The sequence below is a fragment of the Gavia stellata genome, chromosome 18 (genome assembly GCF_030936135.1).
Source record: "Gavia stellata isolate bGavSte3 chromosome 18, bGavSte3.hap2, whole genome shotgun sequence".
NCBI classification, from domain to species: domain Eukaryota; kingdom Metazoa; phylum Chordata; class Aves; order Gaviiformes; family Gaviidae; genus Gavia; species Gavia stellata.
This window is the reverse complement of record NC_082611.1, coordinates 16,748,414-16,759,383: the sequence shown is the minus strand read 5'-3', so window position 1 is coordinate 16,759,383 and position 10,970 is coordinate 16,748,414. Positions and strand designations below refer to the sequence as shown.

At 72.2% G+C, this 10,970-nt stretch overlaps 2 protein-coding genes across 2 annotated transcripts; one reads left to right on the top strand and one right to left on the bottom strand.

The window, feature by feature from the left end:
• Positions 1–721: 721 nt before the first annotated feature.
• Positions 722–5,976, bottom strand: RGS11 (regulator of G protein signaling 11). Its single transcript, XM_059826438.1, has 17 exons — positions 5,922–5,976; positions 4,730–4,826; positions 4,338–4,388; positions 4,145–4,251; positions 3,986–4,037; positions 3,844–3,902; positions 3,608–3,684; positions 3,409–3,490; positions 3,174–3,242; positions 2,535–2,564; positions 2,391–2,452; positions 2,028–2,141; positions 1,791–1,906; positions 1,319–1,406; positions 1,066–1,204; positions 919–1,001; positions 722–848 (listed from the first exon to the last, which is right to left on the bottom strand). The coding sequence occupies exons 1-17, from the start codon at positions 5,937–5,939 to the stop codon at positions 722–724; spliced, it is 1,371 nt and encodes a 456-aa protein (XP_059682421.1). The 5' UTR covers positions 5,940–5,976.
• A 1,236-nt stretch (positions 5,977–7,212) lies between these two features.
• ARHGDIG (Rho GDP dissociation inhibitor gamma) lies at positions 7,213–10,896 on the top strand. Its single transcript, XM_059826410.1, has 6 exons — positions 7,213–7,285; positions 8,456–8,638; positions 9,634–9,717; positions 9,791–9,867; positions 10,528–10,591; positions 10,685–10,896. The coding sequence occupies exons 1-6, from the start codon at positions 7,213–7,215 to the stop codon at positions 10,882–10,884; spliced, it is 681 nt and encodes a 226-aa protein (XP_059682393.1). The 3' UTR covers positions 10,885–10,896.
• Positions 10,897–10,970: the final 74 nt, after the last annotated feature.

Sequence of the window (10,970 nt, the reverse complement as noted above, 5' to 3'; positions counted from 1 at the left end):
GCCCCCCTCTCCTTTATATAACCACCCGCATTAATCCCCTGCAGCTGGGGCTTGGCTCTGGGGAAGGGAATAATCCTGCCGCCAGATCCTTGGCCTCTGCTCAGATTAACGGGCCGTGGGCAGGGAGAGCGGCTCAGCTGCCAGCCCCGCTCCCTGCGTGCCACTGCCAGCCCGTGGGGCCCTCGCAGCCCCAGTTTGCTGGCTGGAGGCACCTCTGGCCCCGCTCGAAAAGCCTTTTTGTCCTCCCCGGGGGCTGTACGTGGGTGCACCGGTGGCAGAAGGGTGGCCAAGTGCCAGCTCAGCCATGCCAGGGGGGGACAAGTCCGGCTGGGAGGGTTGGCCAGCACCATGTGCACCCCCACAGCCACCTCCCTGATCACCCCTTCCCAAAAACCACGGGAGCCACAGCATTTCCCCATGGGGGGCTTTATTGTCTTGTGCTGGGGGGGTGGGTGGGAGGAAGGGGTGACCCCGTACCAGGCCGGCTGGCTGCGGGCTCCCCAAGGGAGAGGAGGGTGCGGGGACATGAGCAGTGGCTACAGCAGGGCCAGCCTGGCCCGGGGCGAGGGGTGCCGGGGCGGGGGGCATATGGCTTCTCTCCTTCAGTGCTACTGCCGGCAGGGTCCTGCGGCGGGGCCAGGGTGAGCTGGGACGGGGGGCTGCAGCCCAGCTGGCTGGAGCCAGGCCAGGGGACCCCCACGCTGGTGGGGGGCCAGGGCCTTCAGCTTTCCTCCTCGGGGACGGGGGCAGCCGTGGGACCCCTGCTCCTCTCCTCGGCGTCGCCCGCCGGCAGGAGCAGGGCCGGGCTGGGGCTGGAGTGCCGCTGCTTGCGCATGAAGGGGAAGACCCTGTGGGCAGAGCGGGGTCAGCACTGGTGGGGACCACCCCAGTGCCCCGGGGGGTGGCCCCTGCCCTCACCTCTTCTTGGTCTCCGGGGGGATGACGGCCTCGGCCAGGAGGTTCCTGTAGAGCTCCGACTTGAGGAACCGTGGGTAGGAGTCCTGGGCGAGCAGAGGTGTCAGGATCCTGCCCAATCCTGCCCTGCCCAGCCCTGCCCTCACCCACCTTCTTCATCAGCATGTAGATGTGCATTTGGGCATCATCCATCACGTAGCGGTGGGGCGTCTTGATGCCCTCCAGCGTCCGCTCCATGGTCTTGCTGTCGATGTTCACCCAGCGTGTGGCCCCGGGAGCCAGGAACTGCCTGGGGAGTCGCAGCCCGTGGCGAGCGCCCGGCCCCGTGGCGGGACGTGGCACCGTGATGGCTTGGCCCCTGTCAAACTGCGACCCCCAAAACCCTCGCCCCACTGGCACTCACTGGTAGATGGAGTCCACGATCTCAGGGATACGGGACTGCTCCCCATAGCGCAGTTCCTCGCACGCCTCCCAGAAGCTCAGGTTCTCGGCTGGGGAGGGGGACAGGGTGTTGGGGATGGGGACATGGCCCCCAGGCCATCGCTGCTGAGTCCACGGCTCAGTCAACTGGGGAGTCAAACCCCCTGGGATGGAGCCGGCTGGTGCAATGTGGAGTGGTGGGTCCAGGGAAGCTGGGATGTAGTGGTGGGTTTGGGGGTGCCAGGGTGGGGCAGTGGGTCAGGGGGTGCCAGGACGGGGCAGTGGGTTTGGTGTTGCCAGGACGGGGCAGCGGATTAGGCAGTACTGGGACATGGTGGTGGGTCTGGGGGTGCTGGGACAGGCTGGTGAGTCTGGGGGTGCCGGGATGGGACGATGGATTTGGGGGTGCTGGGATGTGGCAATGGGTCAGGGGGTGCGGGGCTGGGCCCGCTCACCACTGAACTCCTTCTTGAGGAAGTCGAGGAGCTGCGCCCGGCCCAGGGGGTCGGTGAGGAGCTCGCTGAAGTTGAAGCCCCAGCGCTCCACGCGCAGCTTCGTGGGGGTCGGCACCCTGCAGGTGACACTGATGTCAGGGCTGGCAGCGGGCACCCTGGGGCTGCCTGCAGCACCCCGCACCCCCTCCTGCAGGTTGGGGTTTTGGGGGGGCTGGCAGCCCCCGCGTGGGCGCTTACGTGGGGGCGTTCATGGCCCAGTACGTGGTGTCATCCGTGATCCAGGGGTTGCTGGGCAGGCAGCCGGACATGATGGGGTCGTGGGGCACGTACTGCTCGTTGAACTTGATGTACCTGCCAGGAGCAGCAGCTGGAGGCGGCCAGGGCCACCGTTCTACTGCTGCCACCGGCCCCAGCCGCCGCAGGGACATGGCGGGGACGCGCTCGGGCTCTGCGATGACCACAAAGCCTCGGCTCTGCTCCTCGCCAAGGGTGACAGCAGCACGGGCGCTGCGGTGCCAGCAGCCAGCTGCAGGGATGTGGGTGCCCTCGTCACGCCGATTGGGACCGTGCCCACGGCTGGGGCAGCCACCAGCCACTCACCCCTCGAGGCAGATGGAGGACTTCACCCTGGTCCTGGCCATGGCCTTCCTGCAGTACTCAATCTGGGGCCGGCGTGGGGGAGAGGTCAGGGGCACCGGCAGCCTGTGCCCCCAGGGAGCCACCCCTGCCCCTCGCCCCGCTCACCTCCCGCTTGTAGTAATCCATGTTCTTGGTCTGCAAGAGATGCACGGGGCCGGGTGAGGGCATGGCAGGGGCAGGACATCGTGCCCTGCCATTGCCACCCTGGGCAAGGACCCAGGCATCCAGCCTCCCTCTGCACCCCAGCACCCCATAGCCCATCCCCGTGGCCTCCAGCCTCATCCCCACACCCCTCCTGGCTCAGCCGGCACAGCCCATGGGGCATCCACCCCCTGCCCCAGCACGACCCCAGCCCTGGGTTAGTGACACTTACGTGGGCAGAGGACACGGCACATGGGGGAGAGAAGAGAAAGCGGGTGGTTAGTGAGGATGGGCTGGCGGGGGTTGCTGGGGCAGAGTTAGTGGCATCGTGACATGAGGAAGGGCCCAGTGGTGTCTGCGGGCACCCCGGGGTGCCAGGACTCCCGGTAGCGCAGCTGCCGCAGGGGGATTGGGGTGCTGGCACAGAGATGTGGTGGGTGCACAGGCAAACACACTGACACCCCCCCCGCCCCATCATCACACCCGGCTCAGCTGGGGCAGGGGGACAGGCTGCACCCCCCCCCCCCCAAATGTGGGCACAGGCCAGGGTGAGATGGCTGGGCACCCACCAGGGCAGCCCCGGGTGGGGGCCCCCCCACTTACCAGCTGGACACGGGTGGTGTGGCAGTTCCTGCGCGCAGGGCCCTGCTCCAGCACGTTGGGGGCTCCCGGCTGTAATGAGAGCATCGCGCCGGGGGCTGGCCGGACCCCCCACACCCCCCCAGCCCCACTCCCTGGGCCGGGGCCATGTGTGGTGCCAGCGCCCCGGCCCTCCCCGCCTGTCCAGGGCTGCACCCGCCAGCCCGGCACCCCTTGCCCCCCGCCAGCCCGTCCTCACCGGGGGCCGGTTGACAAGCCAGTACGCCTGCTCCTGGCAGTCGATGACGATGCGGTCGCCCTTCCGCCGCTGCTTGGCCGCCCTGCCCGTGCAAAGGCAGCAGGGAGGTGCTGGCACCCTGCCTGCCCCAGCACCCAAGGGTGCTCTGTCCCCAGAAGCTACCCGGGGCGCAGCGGTGCAGGGCCATGCCTGCGCTCACCGGAGCTGCTCCCGCGCCTGCATCACCACGAAGTCCCACGTGTGGTTGATTCGCTTGTGCAGGAGGTTGTAGTTGTCCTGGGGAGCAGCAGCAGCAGTGTCACCCCCGTGGGCACAGCGTGACACCCATCCCCTCGCCTGGCTCTGGGCCCCGTCGCCACTCCAGCTCAGGCAGAGCCGGTGCCACCCTGCCGGTGAGCCCCAGCTCATCACAGGCGTGAGGAGGGCACCACTCACCTTCTCGTGCTCGATCAGGTCACCCTGCTTGCGGATATTCTTCTTGGCCAGGTAAATGGCTGCAGGAGGAGCGGTGGCACCTCAGGGGGAGCCAGGAAGGGGCTAGAGCCCATGCTGGTGCTGGCGGCACGGTGGCACCTACCGTAGTCCAGCTCCGTAGCCGGCCACTTGGTGCTGGTCCAGAAATAGGGGGTCTGTGGGAGGGGGGAGAGGCTGAGGTGCAGCACCATGGGGTGCTGTGGTGCCGAGCCGGGGGGGCCCCGAGTCTGTGGCAGCGCCCGTGCCACCAGCGGGGCCGTACCTGGAAGCGGTAGGGCGACTCGTCCGCCCGCAGCACCAGGCTGCGGGGGTCTTTGAGGGGGTAGATGTAGCCATGCTTCACGATGAGGTTGCCGAGGTGCAGCGACTCTGGGGGAGCAGGAGCGGAGGTTGCACGGGGGCTTGGCAGTCCCGGTCATCCCCGCAGCGCTGAGCACCCACGCTGGGGCACTCACCCTCCTCAGAGATGCCGTACTTCTGGATGAGCCACTCCACGATGTCATTCCCTGGGGACCAAGGTAGCATTAGCAGGGTGTGATGGGGTCCCCCAGACCAGGCACGGGGAGGTTTCTGGGCTGGGGCACCCTGGCACGGCACGGCGGGTGCTGAGGGGGTCACGCAGGGTGACGGGGGCCCTGCCAAGGACATGCTGGTGAGCACCCGCCCCACTCAGCAAATGCATAATTGATCCCAGCTGCAGCGCTGAGCACCCGCGGGTGCGGGAAAGTGAGCAGCGCGGGGTGCCATGGGGCTGGGGGCTCTGTGCAGCACCGGGGCCACCCAGGGAGCACCCACACACCTCCCCCACCCCACGCACTTCACAGGGTGCCCCACCGCGGGGACCGACCTGTCATGGCATGGGGGATGACAGTGATGAGCAGGCGCTGGTTCCTCATCTTGATGCCCATGTCGGGGTCCTGCATGCTGACGATCATCCGCTCCATCTGCCAGGCAAGAGCCCGCCACGCTCAGCCCCCCGGCCGGGGGCACGGGGCCTGGGCACCGCCTGCCCCCCCCACAACCCAGGGCTTGCTGTGCCCGTTCCGCGGACAGCCCGGCACCCCACAGCCGGACCTGGGGCGCGCTGTGCCCATTCCGGGGACAGCCTGGCACCCCACAGCCGGACCTGGGGCGCGCTGTGCCCATTCCGGGGACAGCCTGGCACCCCACAGCCGGACCTGGGGCGCGCTGTGCCCATTCCGGGGACAGCCTGGCACCCCACAGCCGGACCTGGGGCACCCTGTGCCCGTTCCGGGGACAGCCCGGCACCCCACAGCCGGACCTGGGGCGCACTGTGCCCATTCCGGGGACAGCCTGGCACCCCACAGCCGGACCTGGGGCGCGCTGTGCCCATTCCGGGGACAGCCCGGCACCCCACAGCCGGACCTGGGGCACCCTGTGCCCGTTCCGGGGACAGCCCGGCACCCCACAGCCGGATCTGGGGCACCCTGTGCCCGTTCCGGGGATAGCCCGGCACCCCACAGCCGGACCTGGGGCACCCAGCAGCCGGGTGAGTGAGCGATGCTGGAGGTGCGGGCATGCAGCCTCCGGGCGCCCCTCGGCCGGGGAGCCCCCGTTTCGGGGGGCAAGCTCTGCCGGGGCTGTGGCAGCACCCCGGGCCGGGGGCAAGGGCTGAGCACGTAGCTCTGGGGCGCTGCCCGTGGGTGTCCCCGCGTGGGGCGGTGCCCGGTGCCCCGTGGCGGTGCCGGGGCCGCGTGGTGCCCGCTGTCCCGCGGTACACTGGGTGGTGCTGGTACCCGGTCCCCGGTGCCCCTGACGCCCGTGCCGCCGGCGGTGCCCGGTCCCCGATGCCCGCGTTGCCCGGTGCAGTGCCGGTGCCCGGTCCCCAGGGTTCCAGCTCCCCGTCCCCGCGGCGCCCGGTCCCCACGGTGCCAGCGCCCGGTCCCCGCGGTGCCCGCCGCCCGTGCCGCCTTGCGGTGCCCGGTGCGGTGTCCGGCGCGGTGCCGGCTGCCCGCCGCCCGGTCCCGGCGCGGTGCCCGCTCCCCGTGGGGCCGGTGGCGGGGCCGGGGCCGGCTCACCTTGCGCAGACAGGGCATCTGGAGGCGGGGGTGCCGGCCGCGGGCCCCGCCGATGGTCATCGCGGGTGCGCGCCCCGCGCCGCGCCGCTCCGCCCGGCCCCGCCCCGGCCCCGCCTGACCACGCCCTCCGCCCCGCCCGGCCCCGCCCCGCGCCCCCCCCCACCCCGCGCGGCCGCCGCCGTCTGCGCCGGGCGCCCCGACGGGCACCCCGGTACGCGGCGCCCCCGAGCCCCGGCCCCCGGGCCCAGCCCCCGCCCTGCCCACGGGCCCCACGGACCGGCCCGCCGGGACCCGGCCCCCCGCACCCTGCGCCGCCCGGGGCCGGGCCGGGGGAGCACAGGGCCGGCCCCGGGCCCGGGGGGTGCCCTGGCTGAGGCGGGGGGCTGCCGGGGGCAGGCAGGGGGGAAACACTGTGGCTGGTGGAATGGCTGTGCGGACGGGGTGCGGGCAGGGTGCCGGCGGGGTGTCTGCGGGGTGCGGGCGGGCTGTGGGCAGCGGGAGGTGAAGCGCGGGCAGGGTGCGGACAGCGCGGGCAGGGTGCTTGCGGGGTAAGGGCAGGGTGCGGGCAGGGTGTGGGCAGGGTGCAGGCAGGGCGCAGGCAGGATGCTTGCGGGGTGCGGGCAAGGTGCGGGCAGGACGCTTGCGGCGTGCGGGCAGGGTGCAGGCAGGATGCTTGCGGGGTGCGGGCATCGCGGGCAGGGTGCCGGCAGGATGCTTGCGGGGCGCGGGCAGGGTGCAGGCAGGGTGCGGACAGGACGCTTGCGGGTTGCGGGCAGGGTGCGGGCAGGAGGCTTGCGGGGTGCGGGCAGGACGCTTGCGGGGTGCGGGCAGGGTGCGGGCAGGAGGCTTGCGGGGCGCGGGCAGGGTGCGGGCAGTGCGGACGAGGCGTCGGCAGGCTGGGCAAGGAGCGGGCCGGGAGCGGGCAGCGCGGGCAGGCGCTGCGCGGGCGCGCACGGCGGATGAGCTCACTGCAGTCTCGCCGCCCATGAGCGGCGGGGCTGGAGCCGCCCGGCGCCGAGGGGCGGGGGGCGGGCGGGGGCGGGCAGCGGAGCCGCCGCGTCTGCGGGAGCCGCCGCCGCCGCCCCGCCGGGCCGCGCCGGGGAAGCGACAGCGCGGAGCGCCGGGGGAGCGCGGCGGAGCGGGCGGCACCGCCGAGCGCGGCGGCAGCGGGCGGGAGGAGCGCGGCCGCGGGCCCCGGCGGAGCCGCCGACAGCGGCAGAGCCGCGCCCCGGGCCTCGGCAGCGGCCGCCCCGCCCGGCCCCGGGGGCGGCGGGCCCGGCCCGGCCCGGCCATGCTCGGCCTGGACGTGTGCGAGGCCGGCGGGCAGCTGCTGGAGCTGCTCTGGCTGGCGCTGTGCTACCGAGGTGAGCGGCGGCGGGCCGGGGGAGCGCGGCCCCGCAGCGGGCGGGCATCGCCCGGGAGCCCCGGGGGCGGTGGGGCGGGCATCGCCCCGGGGGGAGCGTCGCCCCGGCTCCCCGGGAGGGGACCGTCGCCCCGGGCTCCAGGAGCCTCCGGGAGTGAGCGTCGCCCCAGGCCCCGGGGGACCCGCGCACCCCGCAGGGGCGGGGGCCCCCCCAGCCGCCCCCCTGCCACCTCGCAGCCCGGCCTGCGGCACCCCGCGCACGCCGCCCCGTCCTGCCACCCGGGCGAGCCCCTGGGTGGGTGCACCCCTGGGCTGGGAGCCAGCGTGGCCGGGTGCCGCCGGCTGCTGTGACAGCGGGGCGCCCCGGGGTGCGGGGCCCCTGCCCTGGCTGGGGGCCCGGAGGTGCAGCAGGGCCATCGCTCTGCGCCCCGGGCACCGCCGCTGCCCTGGGGACCTGCGCAGCTGGCCCTGCGGTCGGGGGGCTGAGCGGGGTGGCCCCTGCCCCAGGCTGTGTCCCCCGCATGTCCCCGGGGACGGGGTTTCCAGGGGTTTTGGGGGGGCACAGTGCTTGCAGTCAGAAGGGCGACGGGCGTGGGGAGGCGACGCGGTGGGCAGGGCAGAGTCAGGGGCCTTGGGGGCATCGCCCACCCTTGTGCGCCCCACAGCCCGGCACCCACCGGAGCCACCGTTTGCCCCAGAGCTGGTTTTTTTTCCAGGCAGCTGCTGGCAGTTTGGGTTTGGGGTGGGAGACGGGGCTGGTGGCTGCCCAGCGGGGTTGGAGGGTGCCGCAGGGTGGTGACAAGGACCTCTCTGGGTGACGGGGCGTGAAGGGTGCCTGCAGGCCGCGGTGGGCTGCAAACATCCCCCCGGACTGTGCACACCACATAGGCACCAGCTCGTCTTGCTCCATGACCGTGCGGAAATGCAGCCGGCGGCAACGCCTCCGGTCTCAGCTGTGCCACCGGGCCCTGAGGACACGGAGCCTGGCGGCATCCCCACGGCCCCGAGCAGGGGGACAACTCGGCTGCCCCACGGGGGATTGCCCACATCTGTCTGTGGCGTGTCCCGGCTCAGCCACCCCCTGCCCACCGGTGCCTGCGTGTCACAGGGCTGGGGGTGTCCCCCGGGGTGTCCCCGGGGCGGTGGGACTGCCACTGCCTGTCCCCCGCAGACATCATGGCTGACAAGGAGGGGGTGACGCTGTCACTGGAGGAGGAGGAGGATGCCGACGTGGCCCTGGCGTACAAGACGCCGGAGAAGAAGAGCCTGCGGGAGATCCAAGAGCTGGACCCGGGGGACGAGAGCCTGCGGAAGTACAAACAGGCGCTGTTGGGCGCCATCCCCGCTGCCGTGGGTAAGGCCGGGGGCTGCCTGCTGGGGCTGGGCACCCTGGCTCCCTGGCACCCAGGCCGGGTGATGCAACCTCAGCGGGCGCGGGGAGCTCAGGCATCCCCAGCATCCGTGGGGCATCCCCAGCAGGGCGGGCATGTCCCAGCTGGCATCGCCCGTGGGTGCTGCCTGTGCCCCCCACCTGCACGGGGACCCCGGCATCCCCCTGCCACCACGGTAACGGCTGCCCGGGGACCCCGGTTGCCTTGGTTACGGGATCACCGCTGCAGTTTCCATAGGAACAGTTACAAGGGACTGGGAAATGCATTGGGATGACAGACGGAGCGAGCAGCTGCGGGGGCCCGGGGTGGCACGGCTGTCGGTGCCCAGACGGTGCCCCCCTGCTCCCCATGACACCCACAGCAGCCACCCCAGCCTGGTGCTGCCCTCGGTGTCTGTGGGGCCTGGGCCAGGCTGGGGTGCTCCACCGGCCCAGCACCCCGGTCTGCTGGCTGATGGGTGCGAGACAGCCGGTGGGGAGAGGGTGCGCAAGCTGGTGAGGTGGGTGCAAACCGGTGGGTGCGTGAGGTGTGCGCGATGGCGTGTGCGCAGGCTGACGGGGGGCAAGTGGAGGCGCAAGCTGCTAATGGGGGGCGGGTTGGGCTGTTGAGGTGCAATTAGGCCAGCACCCCCCTCGAAGGATGCCGTTGCCTGCCTCCCCCTCCCCACCCGCCTTGGCCCGCTCCTGAGGCGGTGAGCATCGCGCCCTGGCAGAGGGCTGTGGCTGGGCCCTGGTAATCGTGGTCTTACCCCAAAGGCATTGATGCCAAGGCTGGGGCTGGCCTGAGTTGCCCCCGATCTCCTGCACCCTGCCTGGGCTGCTGGGCGCTCGCCGGCTCCTAACACCCCCGCCATGGGCACCGTGACCCTTTGTGCCGTTACCGGGCGCATGGGCAGCCCCCAGGTGCGGGTGGGCTGGGTGCGGGTGGGTAAGGTCTGCGCCCTGCCGCTTGTCCCTAGATGCCAGCGTGCCCAACGTGCAGGTGACGAGGCTCACCCTCATGTGCGAGCAGGCGCCGGGGCCCATCACCATGGACTTGACAGGTGAGCGGTGGGGGCATCGATGGGAGGAGGAGGAGGAAGAGGTGCCAGGCTCATGGGCCGTCTCCCCGCGCAGGAGACCTGGAGGTGCTGCGGAGCCGGGCCTTCGTGCTGAAGGAAGGGGTGGACTACAGGGTGAAGGTGTCCTTCAAGGTGAGGCGGGTGCATGATGCCCTGCGCCTGCCAGCTGGGCTGCGCACAGCCCTGCTCCCCTCACACCCCAGGGTCCCAGCCCCACGGCGTCCCTGCTCCCCATGGGTGCCTTTTCCCATGTGTCCCTGCCCCACGGGGTCCCTCCTGCCACCCATGGGTTGCCTGCTGCCCCGGGGTCCCTGCCTCCCGGGGTCCCTGCTGCCCTGGGGCCTCTGTCCCCCACTCCTCACGCTCAGGGTCCGTGCCCCTCGGGGGGTCCCTGCCCACCCTGGGAATCCTTGCTGCCCCCCACATCACTGACACCCCAGGGTCCCTGCTGCCCCAGGGTTCTTACCCCTCTTGGGGGTCCATGCCACCCCTGGGTCCCTGCCCCTCTCAGGGATTCCAGTCGCATTGGGTCCCTGCCTTTCCCAGGGGTCCCTGGAGGTCCCTGCCCCTCCCAGGGGTCCCTGCCGTCTCAGGGTGCCTGCCGCTCTTGGGGGTCCCTGCCACCCTTGATCCTGCTCAGTGCCCAATCCTGCCCAAGGACCTGGATCCTGGGGGGTGTGCAGGATGGGGCTTTAGAGGTGTGTGCCCCCCCCCAAGGCCAGGGGTCCCCCAGGGTGGGGGGGCACCAAGCCTTGGGGCAGCACCCATGGCACCCCTGCCCTCTGCCCGCAGGTGAACAGGGAGATCGTCTGCGGGCTGCGGTGCCTGCACCTCACCTACCGCCGGGGCCGGCCCGGTGAGTCCGGTCAGGGGGCCGGGGATGGTGGGGGGGGGGGGCTGTGCCACCCTGGCCCCGCTCACCTGTCCCCCCTCTCCCCTTCTCGCCCAGTGGACCGCGACGTCTTCATGGTGGGCAGCTACGCGCCGCGGGCCGAGGAGTACGAGGTGGTGACGCCGGCGGAGGAGGCACCACGGGGCTGGCTGGCACGGGGCTCCTACCGCGTCCGCTCCCTCATCACTGACGATGACAAGACGGAGCATCTCTCCTGGGAGTGGGGCCTCTGCATAAAGAAGGCCTGGGAGGACTGACCCCCCACCTGCGCCCCGGTTCCCCCCCCCGCCGCCAGCTCGGGGACGTGGTGCCTGCCATCCCAGGGGACACCTCGCTGGCGCCG

Coding starts and splice junctions, on each gene's coding strand:
- RGS11 (XM_059826438.1), bottom strand. Junction 2,565..3,173: donor ACACCACCCGTGTCCAGCTG/GTAAGTGGGGGG, acceptor CATCTCTTGCAG/ACCAAGAACATGGATTACTA. Junction 1,407..1,790: donor CCTCAAGAAGGAGTTCAGTG/GTGAGCGGGCCC, acceptor CCCCCTCCCCAG/CCGAGAACCTGAGCTTCTGG.
- ARHGDIG (XM_059826410.1), top strand. CDS start 7,213: ATGCTCGGCCTGGACGTGTGCGAGGCCGGCGGGCAGCTGCTGGAGCTG. Junction 7,286..8,455: donor GCTGGCGCTGTGCTACCGAG/GTGAGCGGCGGC, acceptor TGTCCCCCGCAG/ACATCATGGCTGACAAGGAG. Junction 9,718..9,790: donor CATCACCATGGACTTGACAG/GTGAGCGGTGGG, acceptor CTCCCCGCGCAG/GAGACCTGGAGGTGCTGCGG.